Source organism: Pristiophorus japonicus, chromosome 22 (genome assembly GCF_044704955.1).
Source record: "Pristiophorus japonicus isolate sPriJap1 chromosome 22, sPriJap1.hap1, whole genome shotgun sequence".
In the NCBI taxonomy this organism is placed as follows: Eukaryota; Metazoa; Chordata; class Chondrichthyes; family Pristiophoridae; genus Pristiophorus; species Pristiophorus japonicus.
This window is the reverse complement of record NC_091998.1, coordinates 60,484,853-60,504,294: the sequence shown is the minus strand read 5'-3', so window position 1 is coordinate 60,504,294 and position 19,442 is coordinate 60,484,853. Positions and strand designations below refer to the sequence as shown.

Sequence of the window (19,442 nt, the reverse complement as noted above, 5' to 3'; positions counted from 1 at the left end):
ACACACATGCATACGGAAGGACACAAACACACTAGCATGCACATATCTGTGAGTTGGCTGACCTCCCTTAGTACTACACTGGAGTGTCGGCCTGGATTGTGTGACTGCAAACAAGAGATCAACAAGGCCCTTGATTTTTGACAAATAGTATCCTGCAGAGTGAATTGTAGGTTTCTCCCTCAATATTCCATCGTTCCCTCCCATTGCCCAGAGGTTGATGGTTGTACCACAAGGACAAGCAAAGCTACTGACAGATAGAAAGAAGGTGCATAAACATAGCACCTGTCGCATCGTCAGCATCTGTGAGTGTGCCATGGTCAATGCAAACTGACTGTCATGTTTTCCTATACAACAACAGTGACAACACTTGAAAAGCAATACATTGGCTGAAACGCCCTTGGAGGCATCCTGCGGTTTTAAAAGGCACCTTCTTTCTTCATAGATGGACAGCCCCTGCACTGGCGAGAGAGTCTAATTACAGTTTAACAGTTTACATTGGCAGTGCCCATTATAAATTATGACTTAGGATCTTATAACGTGGAAAGAATTCTGAAAATGAATAGAGACAAAATATATCGGGTTATAACACACGGACTTTGCTGTGCACTATGTTTGCTCACAATAAAATCTTTATTTGTCTTTAGATGCGCCACAAAATATTTCAATTACATCTCTAAATACGATTGAAGATGCATCAATCAATATTAAAGAAGGGAATTATACCGTCATATTCTGCTCTGTAGTGAGCGTCCCAGCTTCTAACCTGACATGGCAACATCTTGGTGTCACAAATAACAGAACAAGTTCGAACAACGAGCTGTGGTTGGAATTTCCTCATGTTACATCCAAGGACGCTGGAGACTATCAGTGCATGGCAGAGAATGAACATGGAGCATTGGCGAGCACCATAGCCATCACTGTGGAATGTGAGTGTATGCATACTTTCTCATCTCCCACTCACACACGCATATAAACACCTGCAGATGCACGCATATGCATACACACAGCAACCACAGGCGTTCACCATGTCACATGCCATAGAAACATAGAAAATAGGTGCAGTAGTAGGCCATTCGAGTCTGCACCATCATTCAATTTGATCATGGCTGATCCTCTATCTCAACAACATATTCTGGTTTTCCCCCATACTCCTTGATGTGTTTTTTTTGGCTAGAAATCTATCTATCTCGCTCTGAAATATCTTCAGTGACTTGGCCTCCAAAGCTTTCTGTGGTAGAGAATTCCACAAGTGAAAATAATTCTCCTCATCTCGGTTCTAAATTTCCTACCACATATCTTGAGTTTGTGACTCCTTGTTCCAGACTTCCCAACCAAGGGAAACATCTTCCCTGCATCCAGTCTACCCAATCACATCAGAATTTTATACGTTTCAATGAGATCCTCTCTTATTCTTCTAAATGCTAGTGAATACAGGCCCAATCTCTCCTCATACGACTGTTCTTCCATCCCAGGAATGTCTGGCGAACCTTCGCTGCACTCCCTCTATGGCAAGTACATCGTTTCTTAGGTAAGGAGAACAAAACTGCACACAATACTCCAGGTGCAGTCTCACCAAGGCCCTGTATAACTGTAGAAAGTCATCCTTGCTCCTGTACTCAAATCCTCTTGCGGTGAAGGCCAATGTACCATTTGCCTTCCTAACTGCTTGCTGCACCTGCCTGTTTGCTTTCAATGACTGCTGTTCAAGGACACCCAGGTCCCTCTGTACATTGACATTTCCCAAGCCATCACCATTTAAATAATACTTTGTCCTTAGGTTTTTCCTACTGAAGTGGCTAACTTCACATTTATCCACATTATACTGCATCTGCCATGTGTTTGCCCACTCACTCAACCTATCTAAATCACCTTGCAACGTCTTTGCATCCTCCTCACAACTCACAATCCCACCTAGTTTTGTGCCGTCAGCAAATTTGGAAATATTACATTTGGGTCCCTCATTTAAATCACTTATATATATTGTGAATAGCTGGGGCCCAAGCACTGACCCCTGTGGAACCCAACTAGTCACTGCCGGCCACCCTGAAAAAAACACGTTTATTCCTAATCTCTGTTTCCTGTCAGTTAACCAATTTTCAATCCATACTATGTGCTTTAATTTTGCACAGTAACCTCTTTTGTGGGACTTTCTCAAAGGCCTTCTGAAAATCCAAATATACTACATCCACTAGTTCTCCCTTAACTATTCTCAGTTACATCCTCAAAAACCTCCAATAGTTTTGTCAAACATGATTTTCCTTTCATAAGTCCATGTTGACTTTGTCTAATCCGGTTGATATTATCTAAGTGTGCCTTTATCACATCCTTTATCATAGACTCTCGCATTTTCCCTACTACTGATGTTAGGCTAACCGGTCGGTAGTTCCCTATCTTCTCTCTCCCTCCTTTTTTAAATAGTGGGGTTACATTTGCCACCCTCCAATCTGCAGGAACTGTTCCATAATCTATAGAATTTTGGAAGACGACAACCAATGCATGTAGTATTTCCATGGTTATCTCTTTTAGTACTCGGTTATGCAGATCATCAGGCCCTGGGGATTTATCGGCCTTCAGTCCGATTAGTTTCTCCAGCGCTATTTTCTTACTAATAATCATTTCCTTTAATTCCTCTTGCTCACTCGACCCTTAGTTCCCTAGCATTTCTGGAACATTATTTGTGCCCTCTTCCGTGAAGACAGAACCAAAGTATTTATTAAACTGTTCTGCCATTTCCTTGTTCCTCATTATAAATTCTCCCGTTTCTGTCTGCAAAGGACTTACATTTGTCATCACTTATCTTTTTCTTTTTACGTATTTGTAGAAACATTTGCAATCAATTTTTACATTCCTTGCAAGTTTACTCTTAAACTCTATTTTTCCCCTCAATCAATCTCTTGATCATTTTTGGCTGAATTCTAAACTGCTCCCAATCCTCAGGCTTGCTACTTTTTCTGGCAACTTTGTATAAAGCCTCATTGGATCTAATAATATACTTAATTTATTTTATTAGCCATGTTTAGGCCACTATTCATTTTGTATTTTTATGCCAGAAAGGAATGTATAACTGTTGCAATTCATACATTCATTCCTTAAATATTAACCATTGCCTATCCACCATCATGCATTTTAATGTATCTTCCCAGTCTATCATCGCCAATTCATTCCTCATAGCTTTTAGTTTCCTTTATTTATGTTTAGGACCCTAGTTTCGGATTGGATTACTTAACTTTCTATCTTAATAAAGAATTCAATCATGTTATGGTCACTCTTCTCTAAAGGGCCCCGCACAACAAGACTGTTAATTAACCTCTTCTCATTACACAATGCCCAATCGAGGATAACCTGTTCCCTAGTAGGCTCCTCAACATTCTGGTATAAAAATACCATCTTGTACACACGTCAGGAATTCATTTGCCACAGTATTATTACTAATTTGGTTTGGCCAGTCTATATGTAGATTAAGGTCACCTATGATTACTGTAGTATTCTTGTGACATGCATCTCTAATTTTCTGTTTGGTGCCATCCCCTACACTACTGCTGCTGGTTGGAGGTCTATAGACAACTCCCACCAATGTTTTCTGCCACTTGGTGCTCCTTAGCTCCACCAAGACTGATTCAACATCTTGATTTTCTGAGCCAATATCCTTTCTCACTATTGCTCTGATTTCATCCTTTACTAACAACACAACACAACACAACACAACCCCTCTTCCTTGTTGCCTGTCCTTCCTAAATATCGAATATCTTTGAATATTCAGTTCCCAACCCTGGTCACCCTGCAACCATGTCTCTGTAATTGCAATTATATCATATCCCTTTACATCTATTTGTGCTGTTAATTCATCTACCTCAATACAGATGCTTTGTGCATTCAGATACAATGCTTTTAGATTTGTATTTTTAACATTAGTAGACATCTTAACATTATTTTATACTATAGCCCTATTTGTCTTATCACTATTTTTTCTTACCTGGACCCTATTTGTTAATGCACTCTTTTGTTTGTATGCTCTGTCCCTTCCTGACATAATCTGGTTATCCGTACCACAATCACTTTCCTGCATTGCTTCCTTTTCTTTTCTCTTCATCATTCTATATTTCTCATCAATGCGAACTTCCGCCTCCACCCCCAACCCGCCGTATTTAGTTTGAATCCTTGTCTACCTCCCTAGTTATTCAGTTCGCTAGAACTCTGGTCCCAGTAGTTCGTCCCAATGGAACAGCTCTCTCTTTCCCGAGTATTGGTACCAGTGCCCCACACATTGCCCTGACAGAGGGCACATTTCAGAAGGGCAAGCAAAGCTGAAAGACAGGAGAGAAATTGCATTGATATAGCACCTGCCTCAGCCTTAGCATCTCTCAGTGGTACATACACAGTGCAAACTAGCTGCCATGTTTCTCTACATAATAAGAGTGACAACGCTTCAAAAGCAATTTGTTGGCCGTTAAGCCCTTGCAGACATCTTGAGGACGTTAAAGGCACTTTCACTATTCATAGAAAGACATCGCCTCCACTGGTGGGAGGTTGTAATTACAGCATGACATTTTACATAGACTGTCCATTATAAATGTTGACATGGGAACTTATAATGAGGAAAGATGCCTGGAAATGCCTGCAGACAAACGAGGTGAAGTACGGACTTCTGCGTTTCAATATGTTTGCTCACAAGAACATTTTTATTTATTTGCAGACGCACCACGGAATCTCTCCATTACTTTTCTTGATATGATTAAAGATTCATCGATCAATATAACAGAAGGGAATTCTGCAGTGATATTATGCTCTGTCGAGAGCTTTCCAGCTTCTAACCTCACATGGCAACATCTTAGTGTTACAATGAACAGAACAATTTCCAGCAATGAGCTGTGGTTGGAGTTAACTCACGTTACATCCAGGGTTGCTGGAGACTATAAGTGTGTGGCGGTGAATGAACATGGAGCGGTGGAGAGAACCATAGCCATGACTGTGGAATGTGAGTAAACAGATAATTTTGCTTGTTTCTAAATACAAAATAATTAATATCTGTGGCACACTGTGGAATTTACAAGTCGCACGCGCATAAATACGGACATAAACTCCCTGTCTTACCAGCTCTCTCTCGTTTATGAGGCTCCTTAAAACCTACTTCTGTGACCACGTTTTTGGATGCTTGTCCTAATATCTCCTTATGTGTGTCAGTGTCAAACTTCGACTGAGCGCCCTAAATGAGGAGAGAGGCAGAGAGATTTATGGAGGAAATTCCAGAGTTTGTAGCATAAGCAGCTGAAGGCACGGCCATCAATGATGGAGCAAAGGGAATCGGCGATGAGTAAGAGGCCAGATTTAGATTAACGCTGAATTTTAATTTCTAAGTGTTGCCACAACGGGAGCAATTGAAGTCAGCAAGCAACAATGGGTTAGCGAGACTTAGTATATGGCGCAGCAGAGTCAGGTGACCTAAATGTTATGGAGGGTCAAAGTTTGGAGGGCAACCCATAATAACTATGGAATTACCTGCTGAATGTTTTCTGGTCTTCCTCAAGATCCACCCAAGCAGATGACAGTGACCATCAGTGGAGCCACAAATGGAATAAGAGAGGGAAGCAACATCACATTAACCTGCTGCAGCAAAAGCATCCCCCCGGTATCTAGCTACACCTGGTTCCGGTTCGACGGAAACAGGATCGCCCAGTTAAACACAAGTGCTCGGTCTGTCTACTTCAGTCACGTAACACGGGAGAGTGATGCCAGTTTCTACTGTACAGCGAGGAACTCATTGGGTAATGGCACGTCCACCATTGTACACCTGAGCGTGGAATGTAAGTAGTTTACTCTATCTGTCTCTTTTTAAAACTCAGGCACTTCCTGTCTGCAAAGAGCTTACTTCCTGTCGTCATATTTCCAGTGTCCAGTATCACCTTGCCATCTGTAGGCAATTAAAATCAGGCATGCTCAGAAGTACAGAATTAGAGAAGCTCAAAGATCAAGGAACATTGTAGGGCTGGAAGAGGTTAGAGATTGGGAGAGGAGAGGCCGTGGAGGCATGTGAAAACAAGGATGAGAATTTAGAAATCAAGGTATGGCTGGAAGGAGAGCCAATGTAGGACAGCGAGCACTAGGGCTGATGGGCGAACACCACTAGGTGCGATTTAGGACATGGGAGCCGGAGTTCTGAATGAGCTCAAGTTTACAGAGGATGCAAGAAGTGAGGAGTGCTTTGGAACAGTCAAGTCTAGAGGTAACAATGGGTTGGATGAGGGTTTCAGTGTTAGCTTCTATCATACAGTGTTATGGAGCTACAACATCGCCTAATTGTTCATGGCATCAAATATTACTGCACGGAGGGAAGCTCTTTCGATCCATCTTGTCCATGTAGGCCGACAAAGAGCTTTCCAGCCGAAACCCACTTTCCAGCTCTTGGTCCATATTCCTGTAATTTACAGCACTTCGCGTGCATAACCAAGTACTGTTTAAATGTGGTGAGGGCTTCTGTCTCAACCATCCCTTCAGGCAATGAGCTTCAGACCACCACCGCTCTCTGGGTCAAAATATTTCTCCACAAATCCTCTCTAAACCTCCTATCACTAAAATATCCAGGGGCTATAGGTAGGGAGGAACATAATAAAATCACTAGCACTAATGAAGTAGTACTAGGTAAAACAATGGGACTAAAGGTGGACAATCCCCTGGACCCGATGCCTTACACCCTAGGGTTTTAAGAGATGTGGCTGCAGAGATAGTGGATGCATTGGTTGTAATCTACCAAAATTCTATGGATTCTGGTGCTGTTCCAGCAGATTGGAAAACTGAAAATATAATGCCCCTATTTAAAAACGAGGCAGAAAAAAAACAGGAAACTATAGATCAGTTAGCATAACGTCTGTCGTTGGGAAAATGCTGGAGTCCATTTTTAAAGATGCAGTAGCGGGACATTTGGAAAAGCAGAATTCAAACAAGCAGAGTCCGCATGGTTTTATGAAAGAAAAATCAAGTTTGACAAATTTGCTGGAGTTATTTTGAGGATGTAACGAGCAGGCTGGAAAAGGGGGAGCCAGTGAATGTGCTGTATTTGGATTTCCAGAAGGCATTCGATAAGGTGACACATAAGAGGTTACTGCACAGATCAAAGCTCACAGGGTTGGGGGTAATATATTAGCATGAATAGAGGATTGGCTAACTAACAGAAAACAGACAGTCGGGATACATGGGTCATTTTCTGTTTGGCAAATCATGACTAGTGGGGTGCCGCAGGGTTCGATGCTGGGTCCTCAACTATTTACAATCTATATTAATGACTTAGATGAAGGGACCAAGTGTAATGTAACCAAGTTTGCTGATGATACAAAGGTGGGTGGGAAAGCAAATTGTGAGGAGGACACAAAAAATCTGCAAAGGGATATAGACAGGCTAAGTGAGTGAGCAAAAATTTGGCAGATGGAGTATAATGTGGGAAAATGTGAGGTTATCCACTTTGGCAGAAATAATAGAAAAGCAAATTGTAATTTAAATGGAGAAAAATTGTGAAGTGCTGCAGTACAGAGAGACCTGGGGGTCCGTGTGCATGAAACACAAAAAGTTAGTATGCAGGTACAGCAAATAATCAGGAAGGCAAATAGAATGTTAAAATTTATTAAAAGGGGGATAGTGTATAAAAGCAGAGAAGTCCTGCTACAACTGTACACGGTATTGGTGAGGCCACACCTGGAATACTGTGTACAGTTTTGGTTTCCATTTTTAAGGAAGGATATACTTTCATTGGAGGCTGTTAAGAGAAGTTTCATCAGGTTGATTCCGGAGATGAGGGGTTTGACTTATGAGGATAGGTTTGAGGAGATTGGGCCTATACACATTGGAGTTCAGAAGAGTGAGAGATTATCTTATTGAAACTTATAAGATGATGAAGGGGCTCGACATGATGTATGCAGCGAGGATATTTCCACTCATCGGGGAAACTAAAACAAGGGGACATAGTCTTAGAATAAGGCTGAGATGAGGAGGAATTTCTTCTCTCAGGGTTGTAAAACTATGGAATTCTCTGTCCCAGAGAGCTATGGAGGCTGAATCATTGAATATATTTAAGGCGCAGATAGACAGATTTTTGAGCGATATGGGAATAAAGGGTTATGGGAAGTGGAGCTGAGCCCATGATCAGATCAGCCATGATCTTATTGAATGGCGGAGCAGGCTCGAGGGGCCAACTAGTCTGCTCCTGCTCCTATTTCTTACGTGCTTATGTTCTATTTACTTAAAATCTATGCCCCAGTTTGTTGAGCACACTGCTAAGGGAAAGAGATCCTTCCTATCTTCTCTATATATGCCCTGCATCATTTGATTCACCTCAATATGGTGTCCCCTCAGCATCTCAGTTCCAAAGAAACAAACCCAACCTGTCCATTCTTTCATCATAGCTAAAATTCTCTAGTCCAGGCAACATCCTCGTAAATCTCATCTCTACCCTCTCTGGTGCAGTTACCTCTTTCCTGTAATGTGGTGACCAGAACTGCATGCAGCATTCCAGTTGTGTCCTAACTACTGTTGTATACAGTTCAAGCATAACACCCTGCTCATATATTCCTTACTGGGCTAATAAAGACAATATTCTGAATAACTTCTTAACCACATTATCTACCTGTTATGCTACCATCAGGGATCTGTAGACATGCACTAAGGGCCTTGTAAATGTTTGGTGCGTCCCCCAGATCGGGGGGGCCAAGATTTAATGTTTTCGTTTCCCCAAAAAGAGTTCTGTAGACATGCACTCCAAGGCCTCTTTTTTCCTCAGTGTCCTACCATTTAATGTTTATTCCCTTGCCTTGTTGGCCCTCCCCAAATGCATTACCTCACAATACTCTGCATTGAAGTCCATTTGCCACTGTTCTGTTCACCTAACTTGTTCTTTGATATCTTCCTGCAGTCTAAGTTTTCACTTAATTATCAATCATACAGACAATATTTGTATTATGTGCATAATTCTTAACCATACCCCATACTCTATTCAACTCGAAATCATTGATATATGGACGTCTTTATTTGTACTGTAAAAACGGCCGCACTTTGTCCCTGATTAGTCCCCTTGGAGGATAAGCCACACCCTGAAATTTCTTTGTGGAATGTGCAACTGGAACGACCCATTTCAAGTCCTCACTGACTTGGCAAATTTTGACTCAATCTATTTTGACTTCCGGATGCCACAGAGGATAGATCTCCCCAGAAGCCACCAAGTGCGAACCGAAGTCCCTTGTCCCACAGTGCAAGTGATGCCTCCCCCAGCCGAAGTGCCTTAACCCAGCACAAGTGGTGCCTCCCCCAGCTGGCGTGCCTTAACCCAGCACAAGTGCTGCCTCCCCCAGCCAAAGTGCTTTATCACAGTGCAAATGCTGAATCCCTGTGCCTAAGTCCCTTCTTACACCAGCGCGAGTGCATCACCTTACCACCTCCACCATGGATGGGGCATTGTGTACGGATTGTTAACAGGTTTATTGGGTATGAAGTGAATAGTGACAATATCGTGACTTCTGTATTTCATCCACACCAACAATATCCCTTGAAGAGGGTTGGAAATCTTGATCCATCTTTCCTGAGTTCCCTCTCTCCACTCCGATCCCCCTCACCCATATCTCTCTCTTCTCCACCCCCAGACTTTCTCTTACCCCCCTCCAGGCTCTCTCTTTCCAGCCCTCCCCCCCCCACCCCCGAGACTCACTCCCACCCTAGGTTTTCCGCCTCGCCCTCCCTCTCCCTCTCCACTCCCCCTTTCTAGACTTTCTCTACATCCCTGTCTCCCACACCAGGCTCTGTCTCTCTTCCGCCACCCCGCCCCCCAGACTCTCTCTCCACCCCCTCCAGGCTCTCTCTTTCCAGCCGCCATTGCCCCCCCCGACTCACTCCCTTCCTCCCACCCCAGGTTTTCCACCTCGCCCTCCCTCTCCCACCTCCCCAACCCCCAGATTCTCTCGACTTCCCTGTCTCCCACACCAGGTTCTCTCTCAGTTCCCCCACCTCCCCCCCAGACTCTCTCTTTCCGTCCTCCCAGCCCCACAGGCTCTCTCGCTCTCCCCCCCCCCACCTGACTCTCACTTGCTCGCCCCCCCCACCCGACTCTCACTCGCTCGCCCTCCCCCACCCGACTCTCACTCCCTCCCCCCCCCCTCCAGGCTTTCTCTCCCCACTCCTCCAGGCTCTCTCCCCCTCCCACCCAAATCTCTCTCTCTCTACACCCCCTCCCCCCACCCCGGCCGCCTGCCAGGTCAGGGCTGCTCAGCGCTCGGGGCCGCTTGGAGGGGCCCAGCGGAGGATCAACAGGCTTGGTCCATCGGCAGGACAACCTGGTCGGAATGATTCAGGTTCGGGGCCGCACTTCCGGTTCAGGCGGGAAGCATCAGGGGCAGAGTCTCGACAGGCACATGCGCAGAAGGACAGACAAAGCAAGGTACAAATAGTCAGTCCCTTGATGTATATCACAAAAAGCAAGGTGCCCAGTAATGGGCCCTGCGGAACCTCACTGGAAACAGTCTTCCAGTCACAAAACTACTAATCAACCATTACCCTTTGCTACCTGCCTTTGAGCCAATTTTGCATCTAATTTGCCACTTACCCCAGATCCCAAGGGGTTTTACTTTCATGGCCAGTCTGCCATGTGGGACCTGATCAAAAGCCTTGTTAAAATCTATATACACTACATCAAATTCACTATCCTCATCGACCCTCCTTGTTACCTCATGAAAAAATGCAATCAAGTTAGTCAGACAAGACTTTCTTAACAAATCCATGCTGACTGTGCTTGATTAACCCGTGTCTTTCTCAATGAAAATTTATCCTGTCCCTCAGAATTGTTTCCAATAATTTTCCCACCTCCGAGGTTAGGCTGACTGGCCTGTAATTACTTGATGTATCCCTCTTTCCCTTTTTAAACAAAGGTACAACATTAGCAGTCCTCTGGCAGCACACCTGTAGCCAGAGAGGATTGGAAAATGATGGTCAGAGCCTCTGCTATTTCCTCTTTTGCTTCTCTTAATAGCCTGGGAAACATTTTATCAGGCCTGGAGATTTATCCACTTTCAAAGCTGCTAAACCACTTAATACTTGCTCTCTAATTATATTTACTTCATTTAATATTTCACACTCCTCCTTCATGATTGCAATGTGTGCATCACTTCTCTCTTTTGTGAAAATAGATGCAAAGTATCCATTAAGAGCCAGACCCATGTCTTCCACATCCACACACAGATTGCCTTTATGGTCTCTAATAGGCCCTACTCTTTCTTAAGTGATCCTCTTGCTCTTAATGTACTTATAATATATATTTGAGTTTTTATTGATTTTACTTGCTAACAATTTTATGTTCTCTCTTTGCTTTCCTGATTTCATACTTAATTGCACCCTTTCATTTTCTATACTCCTCTAGAGTTTCTGATGTATTGAGCCATCGGTATCTGTCATAAGCCTCCCTTTTTTCTTTATCCTACCCTAATGTCCATTGACATCCAGGGGGATCTAGATTCGATAGCCCCACCCTTTTTCTTTAAGGGAGTATACTTGCTCTGAACCTTTAGGTTCTCCTCCTTCAATGCCTCCCACTGCTCTGACACTAACTTACCTTGCAGTAGCTACCCCTTTACCTTCTAAACACTAGCTCATTCACATCTCAGCTGAGCAAAATTGGTTTTCCCCCAATTGAGAACTTTTATTTCTGGTCTATGCTTATCCATTTCCACAACTACCCGAAATCTAACAATTATGAACACTAGCACCACAATGCTCTCCCACTGATACCCCTTCCAACCTGCCCGATGCAAGGAGTCTGGGGAACAAGGCAGATGAGCTGAAAGCATAGATAGACACTTGGGAGTATGATATTATAGCTATTACTGAGACATGGCTGAAAACGGCAGGTGTGGCAGCTCAACATTCCTGGTTACAGGTTTTTCAGACGGTATAGAAAGGGGGATAAAAAAGGAGAGTGAGTTACTCTACTAATAAATAAACAATTACAGCTGTGAGGAGGGATGATATATTAGAAAGTTCATCAAATTAGGTCATATGGTTTGAATTGAAGAACACATAAGGGGCGATCACACTGCGGGGGGGGGGGGGGGGGTACTATAAACCCGACAAACAGTTAGAGGAAGATAGAAGAGCAAATATGTAGCCACATTTCTGAGAAGTGCAAAAACTATAGACAATAGTAGGAAATTTCAACTACCCTAATATTAACTCGGATAGAATTAGTTTGAAAGGTATAAAGGGTGCAGAATTCCTAAAAATACATTCAGGAGAATTTTTTAAGCCAGTATACAGTAAGCCCCAAAAGGAAGGGGCGATTCTGAACTTAGTGTTAAGGAATGAAGCTGGGCAGGCGGCAACATACCGTCTTGCAGTCATGGCTGCAGCCGTAGATACGCCTCTCTGCTCTGCAAATTATCGAATCTGCTACCACTTTAGCTCTTCCACGCTTCTTCCTACCCTCTCCCTCGCCTATGCAGCTGAGCCACCCGTAATGCCCTGGACTTGGCTCTGGCTACTCTCCCTAGGGGAACCATCAGTACTCAGAACAGAATAATGATTCGAGATCGAGATGCACCCAGGGGACTCCTGCACTACCTGCCTGGTTCTTCTCTTATATACGATGGTTACCCATTCGCTCTGTGCCTGCACACTCTAAAGCTGCGGGGTAACCACCTCGAGAAAAATGCTATCCCCGAAGTTCTCAGCCTCGCGGATGCACAGCAATGACTCCAGCTGCCACTCACGCTGCAAAAACACGGATCTCTAGTTCCGCTAGCTGGCGACATTTCTTACACATGTAGTCGTCCCTTTTTTTAACTTTCGAATTCTGCCTCTGTTGAGTCGCTCTGCCTCCTCCGGTGATTGTTCTTCCCTTCACAGATAAGCCGGAGATTTCCCGAGAGTCGGAATGTATTCAGAGGGCCGAGGGCGTCACCTGTGTCTGTGTGGCCAGATCCAACCCGCCCGGAGACCTCCGCTGGCACCTCCCCTTCGCCAACGTTAGCGGCAATCAAACGCACAATGGTTTCGTGGCAAGGCAGATCAGCGACGGGCAGATGGTGACTGGCTCCCTGACCCTGAGGGGTCGCGAGGGTGAAGAGGAAGCGATAGTCTTCTGCTCAGTTACAAACCGGCATGGAGAAGCCATGTTCAAGGTTTATCTGTGGGTCAAAGGTGAGAGCACTTTTCAGGATCGCTATCCGTTCAACTGTCTAGATCCCTGAACTCTGGAATTCTCTTCCTCAACCTTTTCGCCTCTCTCCCTCCAGCTCATTTTTGACGCTTCTTAAAACCTACTTCTTTGACCACGCTTTTGTTCACTTGTCCGAATGTGATACATGATATTATTGTAGGCTAGATAGAGAGAAATGATTTTCCCTGATGGGATGAACAAGCGGGCATAAGGTTAGAATTAAAGCCAAGCCATTCAGGGGTGATGTCAAGAAACACTTCTTCACACAAAGTGTTGTGGAAATCAGATACTCTATCCCCAGAAAAATGTTGAGGCTGGGGGTAAATTAAAAATGAAAATAGGTTATACAAACTAGCGTTATATTGGAGTTGGTGTTTAGTTCTGGGCACAACATCTTCGTATGGATATATTGGTCTTGGAGGGAGTACAGTGTATATTTACCAGAATGATACCGGGACTGAAAAGTTAAATGACGAGCAGAGATTACACAAACTAGGGTTATTTTCCCAGTGTTTAGAAGTTTTCAAGATATTGCAGGGAATTGATCGGATAGATATTCCTGTGAAAAGTCTTGCGACATTTTACTATGTTACATAGGCTATATAAATGCAAGTTGCTGTTGTCTGCTGCAAGATTGTTGCATCATTTAGAGCAGAACGGTTCCACGGATGAGCGACTTCAGTTACGTGGAGAGACCAGAGAAGCCGGGTTTTCTCCTTAGAGCAGAGAAGGTTAAGGAGAGATTTAATTGAGGTGTTCAAAATCATGAAGAGTGGAGTGGAAAGGGAGAAACTGATGCCAACTAATATAACATCTTTAGCTATTACACATAGAGATATCACACACAAAAATGCATCCAAGCTGTTGAGTGAAGTAAAAGAGGAAATAGCAGAGTCCTTGACCATCATTTTCCTGTACTCTTTGTATTTGGGCATAGTGCCGGAGGATTGGAGGATTGCTAATGTAGTGCCCTTGTTTAAGAAGTGAGAAAGGGATAGATCGATTAATTACAAGCCTGTCAGCCTAACCTCAGTGCTGGAAAAATTATTGGAAAAAATCCTGAAAGATAGGATAAATCTATATTTGGAAAGCCAAGGATTCATCAGGGACAGTCAGCACGGATTTGTTAAGAAAAGATTGTGTTTGAATAACCTGCTTGAATTTTTTGAGGAGGAAACCAAGAGAGTTGATGAGGGCAGACTTTAGCAAAGATTTTGATAAGGTCCCACATGGTAGACTGGTCACAAAGGTTAAAACCCATGGGATCCAGGGCAAAGTGGCAAGTTGGATCTAAAATTGGCTTGGAGGTAGTAAGCAAAGGGGAAAGGTGGATGGATGTTTTTGTGACTGGAAGGATGGTTCCAATGGGGTTCCGCAGGGTTCAGTACTGGGTCCCTTGCTTTTTGTGGTATATATCAACAATTTAAATTTGAATATAGGGAGTATGATTAAGAAGTTTGCAGATGACACTAAAATTAGCTGTGTGGTTGATAATGAAGAGGAAAGTCATGGGCTGCAGGAGTATATCAATCTACTGGTCAGAGGGGCAGAGCAGTGGCAAATGAAATTTAATTCGGAGAAATGTGAGGTAATGCACTTTGGGAGGGCTAATAAGGAAAGGGTTTACACATAAAGCTGTAGGCCACTTAATAGTGTAGATGAACAAAGGGATCTTGGAGTGCTTGTCCACAGATCCCTGAAAGTAGCAGGCCAGGTGGATAAGGTGGTTAAGAAATCTCACAGTATGCTTGCCTTTATTGGCGAAGGCACAGAATATAAGAGCAGAGAGGTTATGCTTAAATTGTATAATACTTTGGTTAGGCCACAGCTGGAGTACTGCCTACAGTTCTGGTCACCATGTTATAGGAAGGATGTGATTGCACTAGAGAGGGTGCAGAGGAGATTTATTAAGATGCTGCCTGGAATGGAAAATCACCATTATGAGGTGAGATTGCATAGGCTGGGTTTGTTCTCATTGGAACAGATGAGGTTGATAGGAGACCGCATTAAGGTATGTAAAATATTGAGGGGCCTGGATATGGTGGATAATAAGGGCCTATTTCCATTGGTGGAGGGGTCTATTACAATGGGGCATAGCTTTAAGGTGGTTGGTGAAAGGTTTAGAGGGGATCTGAGGGGGAGCTTCTTTATGCAGAGGGTTGTGGGGATCTGGAACTTGCTGCCTGGAAGAGTGGTGGACGCAGAAACCCTCACCACTTTGAGGAGATGGTTGGATAGGTACTTAAAGTGCTGTAACCTGCAGGGTTTCAGACCAAGAGCTGGTAATTGGGATTAGACTGGATGACCTTTTGTTGGCCGGCAAGAGATAAAATGGTAAGTACTGCAGGGAATCGAATATGGCCAGCGTGATCTCCTGGACTAGTTTCGATCGCCTGGATGAGTCGGAGAGGAATTTTCCCAGATTTTTCTCTCCCTAAATTGTCCTGGGTTTTTATTTGATTTTTGCCTCTCTCAGGATATCAAATGGCTCCGGCGGGGGTGGACTGTAGGCTATTCCAGTGTAAGAGCTGTCGCAGTTCTGTGAGGTGGACTGGTTGTGCTGGATGTTTTTTGCCTTTCCGCCATTGTTCATTGCTCATAGCTTTATATGTAACCTTCAGGGCTGCTGACTGAGGGCCATGTGGCTTTTTGTCCGCCGGCGCGGACACAATGGGCTGAAATGGCCTCCTTCCACGCTGTAAATTTCTATGTTCATATATAGAGAGAGAGAGAGAAAAGGAAGATTTGCATTTATATGATGATTATACAGTGCCAAAGCACTTGACAGCCAATGACGAATATTTGAATTGTAGTCTGTTGTAATGCAGGAAACACGCCCAAAAATTTCCACACAGCCAGGTCCCAAAAATAGCAAAGTGATCATGCCCAACTAATCTGTTATTGTAGTGTTGTTGGTTGATATATATTACATAAAGAAGGTGATTTGCTTTAGGGAAGGAAACCTGCCATCCTTATCCGGTTTGGGCTTATATGTGACTTCAGTCCCACAGCAATCTGACTTACTCTTGACTACCCTTTGAAGTGGCCGTTCAGTTTTTATCAAACGCATTACCAGCAGTTCTTTAAGATGGCCGATCACCATCTTCTCCAGGGGCAACTGGGCATGGTCAATAAATGTCAGCCTAGCCAGCAACCCCCATACCCAAAGAATAAGTTGTCTAAACTTGAGCGAGGGAATCATTCTTGAGGTACATCTGAGCATTGCTCTAAAACTGTACTGCAGTAATTAATGGCTGTTTTTACAGGTAGAGACTGCAATAAATGGAAAGTAGTATTGCTTGCAGCTGGGATCATGCTGAGTGTTGAACTGGCTGGATTCTTAATCTACAAGTACATGAGAAAGTAAGTGCGAAGGTTTAACTTTTTTTAAATCAAAATCTTTACTTCAATCTTCTTTCCTTCAGTCAGTGACATGTTTCCCTCTGGTTGAGCACCAGACACCACTCCTGTAGTTGGTCCCAATGTCCCCTACGATCTGGAGTGTGTCATTCACAGCCTAGTATATAGGAGAATGTTAACTAGACCCAGGGATTCCTCACTCTGCTTACTAGCCGCTGGATTGTATCACGCGTGCCCCGAGGAGGTGAATAAGAAACAGCACATTCGTAAGTTCTAGCTTTCTCTCTCTGATTTAGATCCAAAAGGATTATACCAGAACTGATCGGTTACAACGCTCAGGAAAGACTAAACAGGCTGGGTCTCTTTTCTCTAGAAAAGAAAGACTCGGGGGTGGGGGGGGGGGAGGGAGGGGGCGGGATGATCTGATAGAGGTCTTTATGGTTATGATGGTGTTCGATCAGGTAGATGTTGTAAAGATGTTTCCACTTGTGGGGATAATAAAATTGGGGATAATAAGATAGTCACTAATTAATTCAAGAGGGATTTCAGGAGAAACCTCTTTTCCCCGAGTGTGGTGAGAACATGGAGCTCACTACCACAGGGTGTGGTTGAGGCCAATAGCATAGAGGCATTTAAGGGGAAGCTCGATAAGTACACGAGAGAGAAAGGAAGAGAAGGATATTTTGATAGGCTTAGATGAAGAGGGGTAGGAGGAGGCTGTTGTGGACCATAAATGCTGGCACGGACCACTTGGACAGTTAAGGGGAGATTTAATAGAGGTGTTCAAAATCATGAGGGGTTTTGATAGAGTAAATAAGGAGAACCTGTTCCGATTGGCAGGCGTGTCGGTAACCAGAGGACAGAGAGGGGTAGATGAGGAGAAATATTTTTACATAGCTAGTTATGATCTGGAACGGATCACCTGAAAGCAGATTCAATGGTAAACTACAAAATGCCAATTGGATAAACACTGGAAGAGGAAAACATTTGAGGGCTATGGGGAAAGAGCAGGGGGTATTTGAACTAAGTGGACAGCACTTTCAAAGAGCAGGCACAGGCACGATGGGCCAAATAGCCTCCTTCTGTGCTGTATGATTGTATGATTCTATGCATGTGGAAAAAAGCAATGTAAAGAGATAGCCCAGTAGTTGCTGTAACATCGGGGACTGGGTCTCTCCTGCACTGACACTCTGATCTATCATAACCACAGTGCCATATTTTGGTATTTCAGGAGAAAGGCAGTGAATGAGGAGAGAGCTTCAGAGACCAGTGACATTGCAATGACCTACAGACCACTCTCCATGAAGCACCAGGTACAGGAGCTGTTTGCACTTAGTCCGAAGCCTCAGTCTCAACATGTAGGCAGCACATGTCGGAGATTCCCGGTTGGGTTGTCCATGAATTTTTGCCCAGGCTGTCAGCCATGGCTCAGAGGGTTTAGCATTCTCTCTCTCACCTCTGAGTCAGAAGGTCGAGGGCTGGAGACCGGCTCCAGAGACTTGAACACCATAACCCAGGTGGTCACTCGCTGTGCCAGTGCTGAGGGAGCGCTGCACTGTCGAAACGGCAGAACTGAGGGAGCGCTGCACTGTTCACAGGGCAGTACTGAGGGATTACATAAGATTATTTCAAAAAAAACAGCATAGAAACAAGTCATTCGGCCCAACCTGTCTATGCCAACAATTGTGCTGCACTCGAGCCTCCTCCCATCTTTCCTCATCTAACTCTATCAGCATAACTCTCTATTCCCTTCTCCCTCATATGCTTATCTATACCCACTTAAAGCATAACCTCCCTTAAATGCACGTTAGGGAGGACTGCACTGAGAATCTGTCTTTCGGGTGAGACATTAAATCTGAGGGCCACTTTGCCCTCTCAGGTGGACATAAAAGATCCCACGGCTATGTCAAAGAAGAACAGAGAGTTGTCGCCGGGTGTCCTGGGTGAATATTTAACCCTCAACCAGCATCACTGACAAAACAGATTATTTGGTCATCATCACATTTCTTTTTGTGGGAGCTTGCTGTGCTCAAATTGGATGCCGTGTTTCCTACTTTACAACAACGACTACATTACAAACAACTACATAAATTGGCTGCGAGTCCTTTGGAACACCCTAAGGTTGTGAATTATGGGGCGCAAGTCCCTGCAGCGGGACTCCAACCCATGACATTCTGACACAGGTGCGGGAGAGAGAGAGCTCTCCACTGAGCCACGGCTAACACTAGTGAGTCTATGCAGTATTTTAACCCTATCAGCCACTGGAAATGATGCGAGAATGTCTTGTGCTTACATTTTCTTTGTAGGATACGCATAGCGCGGTGGTTATTGACCCCTGGAACACAACCAGTGACGCAGCCAGCGAGGCGAAGACACCAGCAACCCAGGATCTCTCTGAAGGTCCAGCGGGAGGAGATGCTGGTCAAGCCTGAGGACCTTCTGTCCACAAAAGTCAACTTCTTGAAGCTGTGCAGTGGTGACGGGACTGTCCACAGAGCCGAAAACATGGAATACGCAAAGATCAGATTGCAGTGAAATGAGAGAGAGGTTTGGGGTGAGGAGGTGAGCAGCAAGGGATAGTTGATTTTCCTGGTAACACCAGACAATCTGTTATGGGAGACGTTGCGAGGAGGGAAGGAACTGAAAGGTTTTGCGCCTGACGTGATTTGGAATGAAATGCTTGAACAGGGCAACTTGATGCTGACCCATTGGGGCAAGAGATTCATAGCTCAGCACAATTATCAATGTGATGGGTGGGGGTGGTGATACGAGCTCTATTATAAGATTGAGGGAATTATATGGCACAGGTGGAGACCATTTGACCTATCGTGTCTGAAAGAACTATCTCCTTCAGCCCCATTTCGCCACCCTGTCCCCATTCTATGGGGTCTGGTAGCACAAT

General features: G+C 44.2%; 1 protein-coding gene across 1 annotated transcript in view; it reads left to right on the top strand.

Moving 5' to 3' along the window:
* Window positions 1-18,972, top strand: part of LOC139235075 (myelin-associated glycoprotein-like) — a 28,622-nt gene extending 9,650 nt beyond the window's left edge. The window contains exons 5-10 of the mRNA XM_070866210.1: window positions 4,694-4,975; window positions 5,526-5,801; window positions 12,868-13,161; window positions 16,447-16,543; window positions 17,772-17,853; window positions 18,847-18,972. Coding sequence (XP_070722311.1) covers window positions 4,694-4,975; window positions 5,526-5,801; window positions 12,868-13,161; window positions 16,447-16,543; window positions 17,772-17,853; window positions 18,847-18,972 — 1,157 coding nt within the window. The remainder of the gene's footprint in view (window positions 1-4,693; window positions 4,976-5,525; window positions 5,802-12,867; window positions 13,162-16,446; window positions 16,544-17,771; window positions 17,854-18,846) is intronic.
* The last annotated feature ends 470 nt before the right edge of the window (window positions 18,973-19,442 follow it).